This window comes from Phoca vitulina, unplaced genomic scaffold (genome assembly GCF_004348235.1).
Source record: "Phoca vitulina isolate PV1807 unplaced genomic scaffold, GSC_HSeal_1.0 scaffold20, whole genome shotgun sequence".
Lineage (NCBI taxonomy): Eukaryota > Metazoa > Chordata > Mammalia > Carnivora > Phocidae > Phoca > Phoca vitulina.
The window spans coordinates 25,779,080-25,801,404 of NW_022589723.1; the positions used below are offsets into that span (position 1 = coordinate 25,779,080).

The following is a 22,325-nucleotide window of genomic DNA, read 5'->3' on the forward strand; positions in this document are numbered from 1 at the left end:
TCTCTCTGTATGCATTATTTTACTTTTTGACTTGTTGGATGTGGTTTTATGTTCCATGCGTTTTTAATATAAAGGCAGGTGAAAAAAGATAGACAGTGTTTTTGTTTTTGTTTTTACTACTCAGTGCTCTTCTGTTGCTCCCCCCCCAGCCCCCAACCCACCATGGCTCAGCGGTTCTTGGTATTTTAAAAACATAGCAGTGATAATAAGATGGTTTATTTGGTTACCTTTCTGGACCACCAGGAAAGTTACTGGGAATGTGCTGGTTGACAGACATCAAAAGGCCCGAATTTTTCAGTCTCTGTTAAAGCAAAATTGGCATTTGAAGTCAGTCATCAGATTTTCGGATGGTGAGTTGTTGAGCTCGTTGGAATGACAGTATCTCTGCTCCAGGCGTGCCTGTGCTTGCTGGCTGGTGGTCAGCTTTTTTCTCATTCTTAAGAGAATGCTTTTGTGCAGATGACATCTTCTCTGGATAAAGTAGCTGCAGAAGTGAAGGCAAGAGATTCTGCTGCTTAGCGGAGTGGGGCTTACATACAAAGCGTGTTTATGTGGGAGAGAATGTGTGGGGGTTGCTTTCACATTATGGAATTCTTAAAATTGTTGAACCGGGAAGATGTTATTCAGAAACCCCTGGTGCCTTCAGCTTGTTTTTTGTTGATTTCAGATTTCTTTTTTCCCCATTTTTAATTATCTCTTGAAGAGCACAGGAGTCCTCCCCTGCTCTCTCTAAAATAGTTATAAAATTAATGCACTGAAGTCAAGTTGTTACTCTAAATAAAAGAGTCTCTCATAGACTCCTGTGTTCAGCAGAGAGGTCCAGCCCCCTCCTGCTGTGTATGAGAAAAAGGGCAGAAGCTGGAGGCTGGATCTTTTTTCCATGGCCAAATCCTTAGCTTTTCAGTCGGAGATGCATGTAGGGTAGAACCCAAAAGTCACAACTAGAATTCTGTCTGCAGACACAGTCGTGCCTTCCTTTCAATGGTCCTTGGTGCATCTGGGGGTGTAGGTAATTTAGTAGGTAGAAAGTTTACACCAGCTTTTAGTAATTTTTTTTTTTTTTTTTCTGTTCTAGCTGTTGCCTTTGGCAGATTCCCTTTTTAACATTTGGTGATGTGTCTTCTCTAATGCTAGAAAGAAAGTTGCCAAATATAGCTGTGGAGCATAATAAAACACCCTAAAAGTAATATTAAGACACTTCTTTTTGGTGTGGGTGCCCGTGTGCACTGCAGGGCAACCTGAAGGAGTCTGCCAAGCTCACAGCTGGAGGGGATCTTGAGTCAGCAATCGATATGTCATCTGGGCAGAGCAACTCAATAATTAAAATGGTGGGCCTTACCAAGTTAGAAAAACAAGCCAGTGAACAAATATTTATGAGTGTCTGTGAAGAGGTGCTGAGCTGGGCTTCACGGGGGTTACAGATGCTGTGGTAGGATGTCCCTGCTGCCCCAGAGTAGCTCAGCTGGGGAGACATAATCCATAAAAAGTTCAAATAACAATAGAAGATTTAAATAGCATTTCAAAATGGCTGTTATTAATAGATGGGAACAAAAACCAATCTGTTTTTGCAAGGGTTCTCCTAAAAACGTTAACATCATTCTAAGGTATGGAGAATGGATTAAAGCCACACTGGTGGCCGTTCCTGGGGTTCTAGGGGTTCAAATGATTCCAGTCCATTTGTGAATCCATCCGGACCTGACAGAGGACACATATATGTTACAGATATACTGGATCTTATCGGTTATGTAGCAATCCCTGTTCTTGCTGGCAGCCACCATCAATGTTTTGAGCATTTTGAAGTTTTTGTTTGTTTGTTTTTAATGGGTCAAAAACACAGCCACTCTTCACCTCAGCAGAGGGGAAAGAAAACAAGTCTTGCAAAGTAGAATCAAGGCCATTTTCACAAAAGGCATTAGAAATAGTTGCCTTGGGACCCTGTGGAGAGACTCACACTGTCGCTGGAACCTAAGACTTTTGGGATGCCGTGCTGGGGGCTCCCACCGATGGCGGCCACTGGACCTGTGTACGACGCCTGATTCCCGACATAAGGGCAATCCAGGGCTTTGATGAAGGCTTCAGCAAGTGTACCGGGCTCGAGCCTCATAATGTGCCCACAAGGGAATGGGGTTTGGGGAATAATTCACAGAAAACTGGAAGTTGTTGTTTGATGAGTATAGAGTTTCAGTTTGGGAAGATGAAAAAGTTCTAGAGATCTTTATATCTAGAGATACAAAGTTAACACTACTGTACTGCACATTTACATTTTTTAAAGATGATAAATCTTGTTTTACCTGTTTTTAACCACAGTAAAAAAAAAAAAAAAGCGCCCTGCAAACTTATTTTAACTGAACCATAGCATATCATTTAAACCCAGAATCAGGCTTTCTCTTGGTTTTGATAAATGTACATGGGCAATTTCTGGTTTTTTGTTTTGTTTTGTTTTGCTCATTCGTTCATTCTTTTATTCAAAAAGTTTGTATTTAGATTTTTGTCATTGTGAAAATAGCATACTTATTAAAGTCTTTTGAAAATAAGGAAAAGTGGAATAAAAATATACCCAATGCCACTATTTATAATTTATTTGTTTACATTGTTTTTAAAAATATTATAATAGTACTTTTAGTACTGGAACCCCTGCCCCACTCCCCTCAGTTGAGGGACTTCTGGGTTGCTGGGGTAATGTAGAATTGGAAAGAAATGTCAAGGTGTGTCAGGTAAGATTCAGAGAAGGACATTTTGGTATGAGGATGCCCAATGTCTTAGAGGCTGTGTGAGGCCTTCTAACATTCCCTCCTTTGGTGACTTAGCCAGATTTCTCCCAGATCCACCTCATAACCATAATGCCATTTCCATCCCCAAATGTGCTAGCCCATACATTTCTTGCAAGGATGGCTCATCTACTCACCAAAATTCTGTCCAGGTTTAGGGAGAGGGAGCTGTCTATTAAGAAGAAGACAGGGTGTGCTTATTTGTGCTGTTTCATTTTCTTTGCACATAATTTAGAGGCACTCCCTCAATCTGAGCCCTGTGGTTAATTTATAGAAAGCTCCTGCTGTTATCAGTGGTCTCTCTTTGGCCATCTTTATCAATCTAATACTTCCGGCTTTGGAATTAGTCATCCCTGGCCTCGATTGCACAGCCCTCTTCCTCCTCCTTGTACTGAAAACAAATGATTTACCCAGACACCAGCTATTCACATCACAGGGCCGTGCCAGCAATTTGGCACAGGGTGGGTTGGGGGAATGGCGTTAAAGGTAGCCTCAAGTCAAGGAAGGGTTTATTTGGGGCGCCTGGGTGACTCAGTCGTTAAGCATCTGCCTTTGGCTTGGGTCATGATCCTGGAGTCCTGGGATCGAGTCCCGCATCGGGCTCTCTGCTCGGCGGGAAACCTGCTTCTCCCTCTCCCACTCCCCCTACTTGTGTTCCCTCTCTCGCTGTGTCTCTCTGTCAAATAAATAAATAAAATCTTTAAAAAAAAAAAAAAAAAAAGGAAGTGTCCATTCGTGGAGGCAGAGCCCTGTGGTGGGTCAGATCGGAGATGGGAAGAAGGCAGATAAGGGTGGCCTGCGCACACAGAGGGTGGTGGTTGTCTTGTCCTTGAATGCTCCATTCACCTCCATGGGCCCAGGGTCAGGTGAGCTCCTCACCTTGGGGAGGAGGAGGAGAAAGAGAGGGTATGGCAGAGGTAGACCTTAAAAATTGGTAGGTCCTTTATTTTTATTTTTATTTTTTTTAAAGATTTTATTTATTTATTTGAGAGAGAGAGAGCACAAGAGGGGGGAGGGTCAGAGGGGGAAGCAGACTCCCCGCCGAGCAGGGAGCCTGAAGCGGGACTCAATCCCGGGACTCGATCCCGGGACTCCAGGATCATGACCTGAGCCGAAGGCAGTTGCTTAACCAACTGAGCCACCCAGGTGCCCGGTAGGTCCTTTAAACTCAAGTTAAAATGTTTGTACCATCTAAATTGTGGTGCCAAGGAACAAAGCTCTTTTCAAGCTCTGATTATGGTTTTATATAGTACTATAAATCCTTTTTCAAATCTTATTCTTTAAAAAAAAACTTAGCATTATAGCCAGCATATCAGTATTTTCTGTGTTACTTCATAGTCTTTGTAACCATTATTTTAAATAGCTATTGATATTCTCTTGAGTGGATGTGCCATGTTTTAATTAACTACTCTTTTATTGTTGCACATTTAACCAATAGTCATTTATAGAAATATTAACATTTAGATAAGATCACATATTAAGTATGGATAAAATGCTTTAGGTCTACAGACTTGATGAAGATCAGTTACTGTTCTAATTTCATGGTCCTCAGGAAATCTAGGGCAAGATTGAGTTCTAAGTGTGTGTGCTGGAGAGACTAACACTTTGACTTCCTTCCCCCTCATGGTCTTTACGTGATTGTTTGTTTGTTTCAAAGATTTTATTTATTTGTTTGTCAGAGAGAGAGAGAACACAAGCAGGGGGAATGGCAGGCAGAAGCAGACTCCCCCTGAGCAAGGAGCCCAATGTGGGACTCAATCCCAGGACCCTGGCATCATGACCTGAGCTGAAGGCAGACGCTTAACCAACTGAGTCACTCAGGTGTCCTTGTTTATGTTTAAGTAGGGTTGGGAAAAAGTAATTTTCTTTCTTTTTTAATGATAGAATGAAAAATTAAGTTTAAGAAGTAAAACATCATACATTTAGTTGAAACCCTCTGTATCCATATGTCTGATCCCTCTGTCTCTCACTCAGAGACAAATATGACTCTGATTTGGTGTCTTCCATTTCCATGCTCATCTTTAGATGTTATAGATTCGGCATATTATTTGGCATATCTTAAATCTTTATAAAAAGGCCTTAGGTGTCCATATCCTTCTTCGGCTTGCTTTTTTACTTAATATGTTTGTGGGATTCATTCACATTGGGACTTGCAATGCTAATCCATTTATTTCCACAACTGGTGGTTCTTCCATTGCATGAATGTGTCATGCTTTATTCATCCTTTTGCCTAATGATAGGTGTTCAAGCCACCCCCCCAACCACCACCTACTTTTTTTGCTCTTAGAAACAATGCTACCTTGAGTATTCTTGTAAATGTCTCTTTGTGAACGTGGCTGAGAGGTCTTTTTTGGATATTTCTGAGCAGTGGAATCATTGGGCCATGGAGTTTGTGCATCCTCAGCTTTACTAGATATTAAAGATTGCTTTCCAAAGTAGTGGTACTGATTCACATTCCCATCTGGTGTTCCTGTTGTTCCATATATATTCCTGTCAATACTTTATCTTACCACACTTGATTTTTGCCAACCTGATGGGGTGAAATGGTAAACCTTGCAATTTTATCTCTTGTGGCAAATTAGATTTATTTTGTAATTTGTTTCCACTGGCCAGCACAGAGCCAGTGTTATGAAAAAACTTGTTAAAGTTCTTATTCTTTCTTTAATATTTTTTTGAGATTTTTAAAAGTAAAACAACCATTTAGAAATTTATTAAAAGACTTAAATGTTAGATTATAAGATAAATAATCTCTTCGCAGTGAGCAGAACTACACTCTGTGTGATTTGGTATCAGAATCCCAGGTGACTACAGCTGCCAACTGAGGACAGGTGACGGCCACTTGATGGATCTCTGCTGTATTCTGTTGGTTAGAAGCAAGTCACAGGTCCCACCACACTCAAGAGGAGGGGATCACACAAATATGGACTCCAGGAGGCGGAGATCATGGGGGGCACCTTACATCCTGGTCTGTCCCCCACAATAGGTACCATGTTGTGATCATGTTTCAGTGTCAAGTTTCGCGTTTCAGGTTTAGATGTTTAGCACCGCTACGGCAGTCAGTGACAGATTTCAGGAGACAGACTCTCGCAAGTCTGGTTCCCATCACAGTGAGAAAAGTAGCTGGCAGACTGGGGCTTGTGCTGCTTCTCACATGTTCTCCTTTTACACACATCCACATGGGAAACTAAATGATGTGCTTGGTGAGTGTGGGCTCAGGGCAGAGGAGTGAACAGGAATATCTTAGTGGCTAATGTCATTGGACCGTGAGAACTTTTAATACATCCCTCTCCATCACAGAACTCTTCCTGCAGCCCCAGATTCTTAGGTTGTTGGAAACACTGATAAATTTCGCCTCTTCAAACTCTGCTTTTACTAGATGTGCTGTGTATACTATCCCCCTTTCTGGTTGCACAGTCTCTAGTCAATATAATTCAGTTGATTAAAGTCAATATTATGAAATGTCTTCATTTCTGTCATCTGTCCTTGAGATTCATTTATCCAGCAGACATTCATTGATCATCACTGTGCCAGGTGCTTGGAATAAAGCTGTGGAAAATTCAGCTCTTCATGGAGCCCACAGTATAGAGCCCAAGACTGACATTGAACCAGTAATGACAAATGTGATGACTGCTTGCCCTGTTTTACTTGTGAGTGTCAGCAGTATCTTGGATTGTTCTTACAGATCTGCTGATTTCATCCCTTCTTGATTCTTTAGATTTCATTGTCAGAGTCTCTATTTATCTATTTTTTAAGATTTTATTTACTTATTTATTTGACAGAGAGAGAGAGTGCACAAGCAGGGGGAGCGGCAGGCAGAGCAAGAGGGAGAAGCAGGCTCCTCACTGAGCAGGGAGCCCGACATGGGGCTCGATCCCAGGACCCTGGAATCATGACCTGAGCTGAAGGCAAACGCTTAACCAACTGAGCCACCCAGGTGTCCCCAGAGTCTCACTTTAACCTCAATTTTGGAAGTAGTTTGCACTCCGCCCCTCAAACTTTTATACTACCTGCATCATTTCATAAAACAAAGGAAAGGAGAGGAAAATAAGAGACCAAAAAGTTGAACTAAATCATGATTTAAAATAACATTTCAGTGTAAATGTTCATCAGTAAGGGGCTGCCTAACAATTTGGTGTATCCGTTCAGTGTAATATTATGCAGGCATTAAAAATCATGATGTGTCTTTATATATTTACATGGAAAGATGTTTATGATACAGTGCCAATTAGGGAATGCAGGGCACACATGCTATAGAGTATGATTTTATTTTTCTCAAAAAGGAAAATGTATCTTGGAGAGAGATCTTGAAAAAAAATGTAAATCGATATATTAACATCAGCAATTTCTGAGTGGTGATTTTCACTTTGTTCTTTACACCTTTATGTAGAGCTTAAATTTTAATATTATATTAATTACAGAAAGCATTTTTCAGTTTAGGAAAAGGTGTTTCTTAAAATGTTTCAAATTTCCTCATACAAAATATGTGTGTTGCAAATTGTTGTTTTCACATATGTGTCCTGATTCCAAAACACAAGTGACAACCATTGCTTCATTGTAGCTGTAACCTCAGCAGGTGCTGGTGCCAGGAGGAATAGCCTTGGCCAAATGAAAGGATTAAAGCAGATGTCCAGTCATTTCCCCACTAGTCCCACACAGGAAACCATATAATACCTCCTTTAACAAATGAGTACTATTTGCTAGTCCATTTAGCTAAGGTTTAATTTTTTTTTTAAGATTTTATTTATTTGACAGAGAGAGAGAGATAGGGAGAGCAGGAACACAAGCAGGGGGAGTGGGAGAGGGAGAAGCAGGCTTCCCACCAAGCAGGGAGCCTGATGTGGGGCTCCATCCCAGCACCCTGGGATCATGACCTGAGCCGAAGGCAGACGCTTAACGACTGAGCCACCCAGGTGCCCCTAAGGTCTTACTTTTTTTTTTTTTTTTTCTAAAGATTTTATTTATTTGACAGAGAGAGACACAGCAAGAGAGGGAACACAAGCAGGGGGAGTGGGAGAGGGAGAAGCAGGCTTCCCGCTGAGCAGGGAGCCCGATGCGGGGCCCGATCCCAGGACCCTAGGATCATGACCTGAGCTGAAGGCAGACGCTTAACGACTGAGCCACCCAGGCGCCCCTCTAAGGTCTTACTTTTTAAAAAGAGATGTATTTTCCATCAGATGTGCATTAGCCAGGGAAAGGAAAGGAACCAGCCCTTCCTGGGAGCGTGTGGATTGCCCTAAGGCCAGACGGTGTTGTGGATTCCCCATAGTCCTGGCTGTGGGTAATGCCTGGTGAGGAAGAGGTCAGGCTGTAGGTTCAAATCCCCGCTCCGTTCTTTCCTGGCCATGTGTGGTTGGGGCGGTTGCTGAATATTTCTAAGTCTGTTTCCCCTGGGTAAATGGTGATAAGAGCATTCCTTCACCGATTGAGGTTGAATTCAACTAATGCCGATGAGTGTGCTCCGCGGAGTGTCTGATGCGGGTAAACACTTGGTGAGAGTGAGCAGCTCTTATTTAAGTGGTCCCTGGCCCAACAAGCTAAGGCCAGCCTGCTAAGATCACAGCAGGGAAGCCAGCATTCAAATAAGGGTCTTTCTGACCTCAATGCCCGCGCTTTCCACGCTAGAGAAGTATGCCTTCCTGCTTGCCCTTGCACAAAGCGGGAGTGGGAGAGGCCGGGAGAGCACAGACAGGAGGGGGAAGGAAAATGGACAATGGGAATGGGAAGTTAAGAAAACGGAAGGGGCAAAGGAAAATGCAGGGAGAGCCCTGAGTGGTAGGAAAAGGAAAAGGAAGTGGAGAGCTGAGCAGAAGAGTGGGAAAAGCAAGAGGGAGGAGAGTGGAAGGCAGAAGCTCCTCCCCAGGCCCTGCCCTCCCCGGCTGAGTTCCTGGTCCCGGGACCTCTCCCCTCTTCTGACCCTCCTGCAGCTTGCCTTTCCCCTTCCCAGCCCTGGCCCCTCGCCACACTGCCCCAGCACTGCCCCAGGACAAAGTCTGAGCCCTGAGCGTGGATTAGAGCTAAGTTAGAGCACAACTCCCTCCCACCTGTCTTTCTAGACACACCTTCAGCTGTTCTCTGCTCTCTATTCTTTCCCTCTATTTTTAACTATAAGAAAATAGACTTTTTTCCCCTACCACCAGATTACAACCACTTTATTCATAAGTGCTTTGCCTATTTTTTTTTAAATTCTGACACTCAGCAGAACCCATCAGTTCTGTATTTTGATAGTAAACTGAAAAACTAACTTAATTTTTATATGATTGGCATTTAATTTTTCAGTTAAAGCTGCCATTATCAAAATCATGTATCATTTTACATTAAGTGATACTGTAGGTATTTCTACCCAGTGTCATCTTACTTATTTTTTTAAAAGATTTATTTATTTTAGAGAGGGGAAGGGCAGAGGGAGAGGGAGAGAGAGAATCCAAGCAGACTTCCCACTGAGTGCGGAGCCCACAGCAGGGCTCTGATCTCACTACCTGGAGATAATGACCTGAGCCAAAATCAAGAGTCAGATGCTTAACCACATGAGCCACCCAGGTGCCCCCAGTGTCATTTTACTTATAAAAATATAACAAGAATCCTCATAATCACAATTAATTATTTTGGTTTAGATAATAGCATTTCCCTTTACTCTTCTGTGAACTCCCAAACTCTATTGATATATTGCATATTTTGGGCATTTTGATTTTTACTTTTTTTTTTTTTTTAAAGATTTTATTTATTTTTTGACAGAGAAAGACACAGTGAGAGAGGGAACACAAGCAGGGGGAGTGGGAGAGGGAGAAGCAGGCTTCCCACTGAGCAGGGAGCCCGATGCGGGGCTCGATCCCAGAACCCTGGGATTAGGACCTGAGCCGAAGGCAGACGCTTAACAACTGAGCCACCCAGCCGCCCCTGATTTTTACTTTTTCTTATTTTTTTCAACACTTCTTCCCTCCTTGCTTTACCTACCTGTCCCTTCCCCTAAGTTCCCCAAGTTTTTTAAACTCATAAACTGGGGATTAATATTATAACAGCAAAACACAGCAGAGTCAGACTAGTATACAACTCAGATCTGCCTAATAATGTTGTAGGCCAACTTGTAGTGCTAGAGTTCAGATTTATAAATGGTGCAGGAACCGATAACCATAGGCAGGTCAGCCAGAATTGACAATGGAAAGATCTGGAAATGATCTTTGAGAAGTTATGTAGCCCAGTGACTTATTTATTTTTAATCCTTAATTCTTTGCGATATAGATCCCATTGTTCTGGCAAAGAATCATGGTACTAACCAACCAAGCAAGCTCACAAACAAATTCTCACCACATTTCATGAAGAGGGCACCCATACTGAACAGACCTCAGTATGTGTTGTGAACTCATGCCATGTGACATTTCCTGTCCTAGAGAGTGCATAGTGCTTGGTAGTAGGTTTGTTATTGAAAAGCAGTCTCAGCCAGTGAGTGGTGGATAGACTCCTTTTTCAGCAAGGTGATGTGGCTGGGCTTCTGTAGCTCAGGCAGGAAAATTCCAGAGGGATGAAATGACCTTCAGCAAAGGGGATTCCAAAAGTGTCCATTCATTTACAAATATTATATTGAGTGGCTGTTTGGGATGCCATCTCAGTAAAGAACTATACTTTATAACTAAAACATCCTCTAATGCTTTCATTGCTGATACTGGCATGCAAGTCATGCTCCCATTAACAGACAGGTATGGAGTCTTCTAGGTCAGCTTTATGTCTATTAAGATTTTTTTTTTAAAGATTTTATTTATTTATTTGACAGAGAGAGACACAGCGGGAGAGGGAACACAAGCAGGGGGAGTGGGAGAGGGAGAAGCAGGCTTCCCACCGAGCAGGGAGCCCGATGTGGGGCGCCCCTATGTCTATTAAGATTTGAAATGTGCCCTGAAGGAGCATGTAGTTTAGTAGGGGAGACAGACTGTTAAACAGCTAAAAATAATAGAGTGTAATAGGTAGTATAATAGAGTGTAATAGGTAGTATAATTTGTTCCTTTCCAGGTCTCTCTATCGAATAAAGTGCTGAAGAAATACAAACAAGGGAGCCATTTTATTGAATTGAAGCGCAGGTGAGGCCTTAAAGGATGAATAGGAGTTTTCTAGGCAGGCAGGGAGGAGAAGGGTGTTTCCCATAGAGCTCATGGACAAAGGTGTGAAGGCAGAAGAGTCATGATGTATTCAAGGACAGTGGTGGCTAGAGTGGCACCGTATGGGGCTGGAAGAATGGACTGGGCCAGAGTTTGCTGGGAGTGTAGAAAGTAGAGGTGAGGGCTTCTGGGTGGCTCAGTCATTGAGCCTTCGGCTCAAATCATGATCCCGGGGTCCTGGGATCGAGCCCCGCATGTGCTCCCTGCTCAGCAGGAAGCCTGCTTCTCCCTCTCCTACTCCCCCTGCTGTGTTCCCTCTCTTGCTGTGTCTCTCTCTGTCAAATAAATAAATGAAATCTTTAAAAAAGAAAAAAAAAGAAAGAAAGTAGAGGTAATGTTGGAGTATTGAGGAAAGAAGGTGTGGAACAATCTGTCTATCCTCTACTTTGGGAAATCCTACTCCTTTTCATTAGTTGCTCTCTGACCTAGCTGCTACCCAGGAGAAAGTAAAGCTTCTCCTTTTTTCTTCCCTGTGTGTTTTTGTTCATAGCCATTTATCCCATTGTCTTATGGTTGACTTAGATACCTATCTTTCTCTGTAGGCTGTGAAGTCCTGGAGGGGTCAGGATTTTGTTGTATATATTTAGGTTACTACTCAGCTGCATCTTAGATGCCAGATAAATGTTTCTTGGATCGGGCTACTCCATAGATTAATATCTCAGCTAAGGTATATTACAACTTTAAAATGGTAAAGATTCTGTGATTCTAAATCTTAACATCTTCCACACTGGCCTAATTTCATGTAGTCTATATGACAGAGATGATTATCTTAAGAACTGAAGAACTCCTCTGGCATCATAACTTGTTTGGCATGAATCACTTTTTTTCTTAAATGTAATTTGTTTAAATTCAAAGTTCTTTGTCTAGGAAAATGAAATGTTCACATTTTGAAACTCTAAAAATAACACACTGGAAGAGTTGATGCCAAAACAGTGGTTTCAATCAGAAATGCTCTCTGAATCCAGCATCTAAATGAGAACTAATTACTGAATCAGATCACAGTTACTAGGCATTCATTGTTTTAAGGCAATTAGCAGCAGTACTGAGAAACCTAAGTAACGAAATATTTTAAAACTCTCCAGTTTTGCTCAAATTTCTAATGTGTTGGGATGGCCAAATGTTCCTCATAGGCGAGATATAATATGAATGATGATATTTTATAATAAAGTTTTAATGAATATCAATCTCATTCTCTTCGTGGATAGATAGGCTCCCTAGCTCAGATCTGATTGATCATGTATTTTTTGATTTATGTTAATTTAGAAATAAGTGCTCTTAATTTGCTATGGAATTTGCTAAATTTGCTGAGATCAGATTTACTAAGGTAGTTTCCTACCTTACATGATTGAATAAAGCCTTTAAAAAATTATCTTGTTTCTGTAAAAGAGGTTTCTCAAGCTTGAAATGCAGTTACAGGGGGAGGAAATTTCAAGACAATCTGCTTAACAGTCCTCAATCTGTCTAGCAAGGCTTAGCAGTATTAATTTTGATTTTGCTTGATTCTTTTCTCCTTATTTGGAAACATTTGCTGTTTATTTCATGTATAGGATATAAGACATTTAATAATATAACTGATCGGTGTGTCAGTATGATTTATGATCCACTTAGTAACTTAATAATGAGCTTTAGACATCATTTAAACTCCAGATATAAACTGTTAAATAATTTAATGCTTATTTTTTTCAACAGATGTGAATTATTAAAACGAAAATGGCCCAACGGAGCACTGCATTTCCTTCTCTCGTCACCGAGGAAAGGTATAATATATGGAAAATATGCATCTAAGGTATACTTTTCCTTTCCACCAATCCCATGAGGGCTGCTAGTGGGTGTGATGGTTATTATAAATGAAGGCTTGTGGCTGTTACGTTATCCAGGGCTGATTTTGTTCAAGGGCAAGAGAAGTGCAGTTGCATCCCTCTCCAGCATCCAATTTGTAGGATCTGCTCAGTGATAGTGAGAAGTGGAGACTTCATAATAGCCTTACAGTACAGCTGTACTTCTGGTCCCTAGGAAAATGCAACTCTGGAGGCTCAGGGGCTAATGTCCCACTAACCCTTTTAAACCAGAAGTTGTAGGTTGGAGGGTCCATAGACCAGAATTGGCTCATGGAAGCACATTGTTGGGCCTGCATTATCTTAAATAGTTTTTAAATGACTTGTTAACATTTAAAAATCAGGTGATTTCACATACAAGCCTGAATTTCCCGCTTTTCTTGAAATACGAGATAATCTGGAAAAACAGACCTGCATTCCCAGATGGCCACTTGCGGATGGAGCAAAACTGTGGCTGCCTTTAATGGAGGAATGCCCTTTCCAGGTCTCCAAAGTCCCTTCCCTGTGTATCATATGTGATGTACGTCATTCATTTATGTCACCTGCTTGACCCTTGTAGGCATATGAGTTTGTTGTTATGTTAAAAAAACTGCTGTAGGGGAATGGAGGAGGAGGGCATGTCAGGAGACTTTGTGAATAAGCTTGATCTTTATAGATTTTTCTTTAAAGATTTATTTATTTTAGAGTGAGAGAGAGCATGCGCATGTGCGAGCAGGGGGAGGGGCGGGGAGGGGCAGGGGGATGTTAGGAGAGAGAGAGAGAAAGAGAGAAAGAAGCAGACTCCCCGCCGAGTGGGGAGCCCAATGCGGGGCTCCATCTCACGACCCTGAGATCATGACCTGAGTTGACATTAAGAGTTGAGACGCTTAACCAACTGAGCCCCCCAGGCGTCCCAATAAGCTTGGTCTCAATAAGCTTAGATTGGAATTGGGCACATCTCAACATGCCCAGTTCCACCAACCTCTTGCTTTTGGAGGTCATGGAGCCTGCTACCAGCACAGTTGAGGCTCTGGGTATGATTGTTTAAAGGTGCCTGGCTCTCCAAGAAAACTCTTCGTGGCAGAAACCCTGCCTCAAACCCCATTTAGCTTGTAGGGAGAGATAATTTGCATTTCCTTCTCTGGGCAGTCTTGAATCTGGCCTTTTGAAAATGACTTTTTCCCAATGAACAACCCTAGCAATGTGGTTCCCTCCCACAGGCGAGTTAGAACCATGCCCCGACACAGCCAGTCCCTGACCATGGCACCCTACTCATCTGTAAGCCTCGTGGAACAACTGGAAGATAGGATCCTCTGTCACGAGAAGACAACTGCTGCCCTCGTGGAGCACGCCTTCCGGATTAAGGACGACATAGTCAGCAGTTTGCAGAAAATGCAGAACAAAGGGGGCGGTGACCGCTTGGCCAGGCTTTTCTTGGAGGAGCACATCAGAAACATAACTGCCATCGTGAAGCAACTCAATCGGGATATTGAGGTGAGTGAGGTGTGTGAAAGTCAGCGTGGCTGCCTGCCTTCCCGCAGATGGCTCCTTCCCCCCGCGTGGGGTCAGCAAGTCGAGGGCCCGCCTCCCCAGCGGTAATGCATTCAGACCAAAGCTTTCTGCCTGTGTGTTCCAGTGATCACCAAGGAAACAGCTGAGCAAATATCCTAATTAAATGTATTGCAGTATTTGATAGCAGTTACTGTCAGTGTTATTTATGTTTAATCTAAATTTACCTTGCTGGCTATTAAATCACTTTGTTTTGTTTGGCTCTCAATGGAGAGAAAGAAGAACGAGTCAAATAGTTTCTCTGTGAAACCCTTCATACCGATGAAGATAGCTATTAAGTCAATTACTAGGTCAGCCTTTGCTGCTTCAGATTAAATGTTTCTAGGCCATGATGATTATATATAATACAGTTTATTACTTGAACAGTTTAAGGATTTGAATTGCTTCTCAGACTTTCCTTTTATTGCTTTATTTTTTTTTCTCTGAAATGAGCGCAATAAAAAGCCAATATTGTCAAAATTTTTAAGATTTGTAAATTGACTGCTATCTACTGAACAATCACAGGGACCACACAGTTTCACTCAGAAGCTTAAGATCATTTAGGGCCTGGGTTTTCATTACTGAACACTGGTAATGTCCTTCACCTGTAATTTTTAAATATATAAGTAAGAGGTATGTGGACAGATTAAGGAAAACCTTTGTTTCAAGTCATGGAGATTGTATCTGAATTATGCTTCCTGAAATTTTCAGTGTCAGATTGTGTTTATTTATTTTTTAACAGCTCTATTGAGGTATGATTTATAAGGCACAAAAATCTACCCAGTGTAAGTATATAATTCAATATTTTTAGAAAATTTATAGAATTGTGCAACCATCAACACGATTCAGTCGTAGAACATTTCCATCACCCCGAAAATTTGTATAGATCTGTGTGCAGTCAATCCCCACTTCTACCCAGGGTCCCAGGCAACCACTAATCTGCTTTCTGTCCTAGATGTGCCTTTTCTGGACATTCCATATAAATGGAGTCTTACAATATGAAGTCTTTTGCGATTGACTTTTTTCACCTAGCATAATCATTTTGAGGTTCAGCCATGTTCTGGCATGTATCAGTGCAGGCAAACCTCAGAGATATTACAGGTGTGGTTCCAGATCACCACAATAAAGCGAATATTGCAATACAGCAAGTCAAATGAATGTTTTGGTTTCCCAGTGCATATGAAAGTTATGTTTATACTATACTGTAATCTATTAAGCGTAGAGTAGTTATGTCAAGAAAATGTGCATACCTTAATTTAAAAACACTTTATTGGGGGCGCCTAGGTGGCTCAGTCAGTTAAGCGTCTGCCTTCAGTTCAGGTCATGATCTCAGGGTCCTTGGATTGAGCCCTGCATCGGGCTCCCTGCTCAGTGGGGAGTCTGCTCGTCCCTCCCCCTCTGCTCCTCCCCTCCACTCATGCTCTCTCTCTCTCTCTCAAATAAGTAAATAAAATCTTAAAAAAAACAACAACAACCCACTTTATTGCTGTTGGGCTCCATGCTGGGCAAAGAGCCTACTTTAAAAAAAAAAAAAATTAAAATAAATAAATAAATAAAAATAATACTAACCATCATCTGAGCTTCCAGTGAATCATAATCGTTTTGCTGCTGGAGGGTCTTGCCTTGATGTGGATGGCTGCTGACTGATCAGGGTGGTGGTTGCTGAAGTTGGGGTGGCTACGGCAAGTTCTTAAAATAAGACAATGATAAAGTTCGCTGCGTTAATTGGTTCTCATTTCATGAACAGTTTCTCCATACATACGATGGTGTTGATACTATTTTACCCACAGTAGAACTTCTTTCAAAAGTTTTATCAACTAGGTTTATGTCCTGTTCTAAATGTTTTGTTGTTGTTTCGACAGTCTTCACAGCATCTTCGCCAGGAGTAGACTGTACCTCAAAAAACCACTTTCTTTGCTCTTCCATAAGAAGCAGCTCTTCATGCTTTATCATGAGACTGCAGCAATTCAGTCCCATCTGCAGGCTCCACTTCTAATTCCAGTTCTCTTGCTATCTCCACCACATCTGCAGTTACTTCCTCCCCTGAAGTCTTGAACCCCTCAAAGTCATCCATGAGGGTTACAATCAACTTCTTCCAAACTCCTGCTAATGTTGATATTTTGACCTCTTCCCATGAATCACAAATGTTCTTAACAACATGTAGAATGGTGAATCCTTTCCAGAGGGATTTCCAGAAGGAATCACTATCCATGGTAGCTCTAGCCTTATGAAATGTATTTCTTAAATAATAAGACGTGAAAGCTGAATGTACTCTGTGATCCATGGACTGCAGAATGGATAGTGTGTGAGCAGGCATGAAAACAACATTTATCTCATTGTACATCTCCATCAGAGCTCTTGAGTGACCAGGTACACTGTCAGTGAGCAGTAATATTTTGAAAGGAATCTTTTTTTCTGAGCAGTAGATCTCAACAGTGGGTTCAAAATACTCAGTAAACCATGTTATAAAACAGATGTGCTGTCATCCAGGCTTTGTTCCACTGACAGAGAGCACAGGCAGAGTAGACTTATCATGATTTTTAAGGGCCCTAGGATTTTCATAATGGTAAATGAGCATTGGCTTCAATTGCAAGTGACCAGCTGTATTAGCCCCTAACAAGAGAGTAAGCCTGTCCTTTGAAGTCTTTTTGTTTGTTTGTTTTTTGAAGTCTTGAAGCCAGGCATTGACTTCTGTCCGGCTATGAAAGTCCTAGATGGCATCTTCTTCCAATAGAAGGCTGTTTCATTTATATAGAAAATCTGTTGCTTAGTGTAGCCACCTTTATTAATTATCTTAACTAGATCCTTCTGGATAACTTGCTGCAGCTTCTACATCAGCACTATTGCTTCACCTTGCATTTTTATATTATGGAGACAGCTTCCTTCCTTAAACCTCATGAACTAGTCTCTGCTAGCTTCAGACTTTTCTTCTGCGGCTTCCTCACCTCTCAGCCTTCATAGAATTCATAGGATCCAGTCCTGCTTTGGGCTCTGCACTCATTGCAGAGTCTGCTTAGGATTCTCTCTCCCTCTCCCTCTCTCTCTGCCCCTCTCACTCATGCTCTTTCTCTCTCTAAAATAAATAAATTTAAAAGAAAATAAAAAATAAAGTGAGAGATGTGCGACTCTTCCTTTCACTTGAACACTTAGAGGCCTGATTTCAATATTGTTGTGTCTCAGGGAACAGGGGAGCCCGAGGAGAGGGAGGGAGATGGAGGAATGGCTGGTTGGTGGAGCAGTCCGAACACACACTTACACGGGTGCAGTTTGGGGTGCCAAAATAATTACGATAGTAACCGTCAGAGGTCACTTTGGTGGTGATCACAGATCACCATACAAATATAATAATAATGAGAAAGTTTGAAATATTGTGAGAATTACCAAAATGCAACACGGAAACATGAATTGAACAAATGCTGTTAGAAAAATGGCAGTGATAGACCTGCTTAATGCAGGGTGCCACAGACCTTCAATTTGTTTTTTTTAAAGATTTTATTTATTTATTTGACAGAGAAAGGCGCAGCAAGAGAGAGAACACAAGCAGGGGGAGGGGGAGAGGGAGAGGGAGAAGCAAGCTTCCCGAGGAGCAGGGAGCCCGATGCGGGGCTCGATCCCAGGACCCTGGGATCATGACCTGAGCTGAAGGCAGACGCTTAATGACTGAGCCACCCAGGCGTCCCAAGATTTTTTAATTTATTCATTTGAGACACAGAGATAGAGAGCATGAGCAGGGGGAGAGGGAGAAGCAGGCTCCCTACTGAGCCAGGAGCCCGATGTGGGGCTCGATCCCAGGACCCTGAGATCATGACCTGAGTCAAAGGCAGACGCTTAATGACTGAGCCACCCAGGCGCCCCAGACCTTCAATTTGTAAAAAAAAAAAAAAAAAAAAAATGCAGTATCTGGGAAGCGCAATAAAACAAGGTATGCCTGTAGCTTATTTCTTTTTGTTTCTGAGTAATATCCTATTGTATGGCTATACCCCATCTTGCTCATCTATTAATGAATAGATTAATGAATTGATGAACACGTGGATTGTCTCCAGGTTTTAGCTATTATGAGTAAAGCTGCCATGAATGAACACTTGTGTACAAGCCTGTGTGGACATGTTTTCATGTCTCTTGGGTAAATTACTAGGAGTGGAATTCCTGGGTCTTAAAGTAAGCTTATGTTTAACTTTTTTTTTTTTTTTTTTTTTAAGATTTTTATTTATTTATTTAACAGAGAGAGAGCGAGAGAGCACAAGCAGGGGGAGCAGCAGAGGGAGAGGGAGAAGCAGGCTTCCCACAGAGCAGGGAGCCCGATGTGGGGCTCGATCCCAGGACTCTGGGATCAGGACCTGAGCCGAAGACCCTGGGATCAGGACCTGAGCCGAAAGCAGACGCTTAACCAACTGAGCCACCCAGGCGCCCTGCTTATATTTAACTTTTTAAAACATAGCAAAATAATTTTCCAAAGTGGCTATACACATTTTACAGTCTCATCAGCAATGTATGAGATTTCTCATTTCTCCACATTGTTATCATCACTTGGTATTATCTCTCTTGGATTATAGTCATTACAGTGGATGTGTAGTGGTATTTCACTGTAGTTTAATTTGCATTTCCCTGATGACTAATGATGCTGAGCACCTTTTCATGTACTTACTGGTCATTTGCATGTCTGCTTTGGTGAAATGTCTACCCAAGTCTTCTGCCCATTTTTTAAAATTAATTTTTAAATTGTGGTAAGATATTTACCACTGTATGCAACCGTAACCATAACCTACTTCCAGAACTTTTCAATCATCCCAAACAGAAACATTTTTCCCATTCCACACTCCTCTCAGCCCCTGGTAACCTCTGTTCTGCTTTCTGTCTCTATGAATTTGCCTATCCTAGGTACGCCATATAAGTGGAACCATATAGTATTCTTTTGTGTCTGGGTTATTTCACTTAGCTTGATGTTGTGGCATGTATTAGAACCCATTTTTAAATTGGGTTATTTGTCTTATTACTGAGTTGTAAAAGTTCTTAATATAGTCTAGATACAAATCCCCTATCATATATGTGATTTGCAAATATTTTCTCCCATTGTATTTTCATTTTCCTAATGGTGTCTTTTGAAGTACATTTTTTTATTTTAATAAAGTCCAGCTTACCAGTTTTTTCTTTTACAGTTTGTACTTTTAGTGTTTAGTGTTGTGTCTTAAGAACTGTTTGCTTGGGGTGCCTGGGTGGCTCAATTGTCTAGTGTCTGTCTTCGGCTCAGGTCATGATCCCAGGGTCCTGGGATGGAGCCCCACATCCAGCTCCTTGCTCGGCGGGAAGCCTGCTTCTCCCTCTCCCACTCCCCCTGCTTGTGTTCCCTCTCCCGCTGTCTCTCTATCAAATAAATAAATAAAATCTTCAAAAAAAAAAAAAAAAACTGCTTACTTAACCCATGGTCAAAGATTTTCTCCTATGTGTTCTTCTAAAGCTTTAGTTTTAGTTCTTACAGTTAGGTTTGTGATCTACCTTCAGTTCCTCTTCATGTAAAAAATGAAATAAAGGTCTAAGTTATTTTTTCCCCCATATGGATACCCAAGGAAAAGTTTCCCATTTGTCCCTTTGTTGAAAATCAATTGACCATAAAATATAAAGGTTTCTTTCCGGATTCTGCTGATCTGTATGGTTTTCCTATGGCAATACCACGTTGCCTTAATTAATTTCTAGCTTTACAGTACATTTTGAAATCAGGTACTTTGGTCCTCCAACTTTGTTTTCTTTTTCAAAATTGGTTCGGCTTTTCTAGGGCGGTTGCATTTTCATATAAATTTTAGGATCAGCTTGTTTTCTGTAGAAAAGCCTACTGAAAAATTCTTTGTAATTATATAATTATTTTAATTATTACATAATTATGAAAAAATTTAAGTGTGGAAGAGTTCTGTGATACACATTGGTGAAAGTAAATCTCTTTCTTAGTTGCAAGCCTCCTGATATTTTGACAGAAATTGCTTTGAATGTAGAGACCAATTTGGGGAGAATTGTTATCTTTGCCATATTGAGTCATTAATCATTGCAGAGAACCAACTCTCAGTTTTATTCATTTTTTTCTCTTGCTTTTCTGTTTTCTGTTTCATTGATTTGAACTCCATATGATTTCCTTTTTTCCCGCTTGCTCTTATTTAGTTTGCTTTTCTTTTTCTAGTTTCTTAAGGTGGAAGCTTAGGTAATTGGTTTGAGATCTTAAGCCTTTTCTGATAATGGTGTTTAAAGCTATACAGTGTCCTCTAAGCACTGCTTTAGCTGCTTCCCATGAATTTTGGTATGTTGTGTTTTTGTTTTTATTCAGTTGAAAATATTTTAAATTTCCACTTGTGACTTAATTTTTGGCTTATGTGTTATTTATAAGTCTGTTGTTTAATTTCCAAAGGTTTGGGATTTCCCAAAACCTATTTCTATTGTGGAGCTATAATTTAATTCCATGTGGGCGGAGAACATACTTTTTATATTTTTGATCTTTTTAAACTTATTGAGACTCTTGTTATACTAATTATTTAAGTCTCCAACTCTTACTGTTGAACTATCTTTTTCTCCTTTCAATTCTGTTAGTTTTTGCTTCAAGTGTTTTGGGGTTCTGTTGTTCAGTGCATATACATTCATAATGATATATTAACCTTTTTTTTTTTAAAGATTTTTAAAATTTATTTATTCATGAGAGACAGGGAGATAGAGAGGCAGAGGCAGAGGAAGAAGCAGCTCCCCGCTGAGCAGGGAGCCTGATGCGGGACTGGATCCCAGGACCACGGGATCATGAAATGAGCCGAAAGCAGATGCTTAACCATCTGAGCCACCCAGGCGCCCCGATATATTGACCTTTTTATCATTATAAAATGTCTCTCTTTCGGGGCACCTGGGTGGCTCAGTCGGTTAAGTATCTGCCTTTGGCTCAGGTCATGATCCCAGGGTCCTGGGATCAAGCCCCACATCGGGATCCCTGCTCAGCAGGGAGCCTGCTTCTCCCTTTCTCTGCCCCTCCCCCTGCTTATGCTCTGTCTCTCAAGTAAATAAAATCTTTAAATAAAATAAAATAAAATGTCTTTCTCTATAGTAATATTTCTTATCTTAAATTCGATTTTGTCTGATATTAATATAGCTATCCCAACTCTTTGATGGCAACTGTGTACACAGTTGTTTTTTTTTTTTTTTTGGTGGTAATTCTCACTTAGCTTATACCTAAGTGAGGTCCTGGTGTACCACATAGTTACCAACTTTCGCTATTACTTGAGATTCTCACATACGTTTACCAAGGACAGGGTTTCACTCGAAATTTTACCCTAATTAAAATACATTTGTCTTCAGGGTTCTAAAATGTCTGTACTTATGATGTTTAAAGAAAAGGATTATTCTTTATATCTGTTATTCAGGGGATGTATTGGATCTTTGTTGTTTTGGTGACTGACAGTATCCATCCAATTTCTTTTCTTTTCTTTTCTTTCTTTCTTTCTTTTTTTAGAGAGGGAGAGAGGGCGAGGAGGATGGGCAGAGGGAGAGGGAGAGAGAAAATCTTAAGTGGGCTCCACGCCCAGCACAGAGCCCAACATAGTGCTCCATCTCATGACCATGAGATCATGACCTGAGCTGATGTCAAGAGTCAGGCTCTTAACCGACTGAGCCACCCAGGCACCCCTCCAATTTCTTTTGGTTACAGAAACTTGAGTTCCTTTTGGTATTTCCTTTTCTTTCATTGGTTACAAACTGGATGGCTGTTCATCAGGTGCCTTATCACCTTTTTAGCTAGAGAGGATTGGAACCCATAAATTAAGCCAGAGCATTGAGACTCTCACTCCCTGGAACTTGAAATCTGAACAGAGCGATCCCAGGAGTGGAAACGGTTGGAGCATCTTACCTGCAGCAGCTGTGTCTGTAGGACGCTGGCCAGTGTTCCTGCCCCCTGAACTCTAGGAAGCACCTTTTATGTCCCTTCCAGTCTGGACCCCCAGCTGCCCTGTTGGTCGTGTGCCTCTCTCCCCTAATCCTTCCAATAAATTCCATCTTTTCCCCTAAGTTTGCTCAGAGTCAGGTTTCCA

At 41.3% G+C, this 22,325-nt stretch overlaps 1 protein-coding gene across 2 annotated transcripts in view; it reads left to right on the plus strand.

Annotated features, from left to right (window-relative positions):
- FAM81A (family with sequence similarity 81 member A) overlaps window positions 1-22,325 on the plus strand; it is a 78,420-nt gene that overhangs the window by 6,601 nt on the left and 49,494 nt on the right. The window contains exons 2-3 of one of the 2 annotated variants that reach the window (XM_032417134.1): window positions 12,605-12,672; window positions 13,950-14,223. In XM_032417134.1, the coding sequence (XP_032273025.1) occupies window positions 12,626-12,672; window positions 13,950-14,223 (321 nt within the window). In that variant the 5' untranslated portion in view covers window positions 12,605-12,625. Of the gene's footprint in view, window positions 1-12,604; window positions 12,702-13,949; window positions 14,224-22,325 lie in introns of both variants that reach the window. The other variant, XM_032417135.1, reaches the window with a different exon arrangement.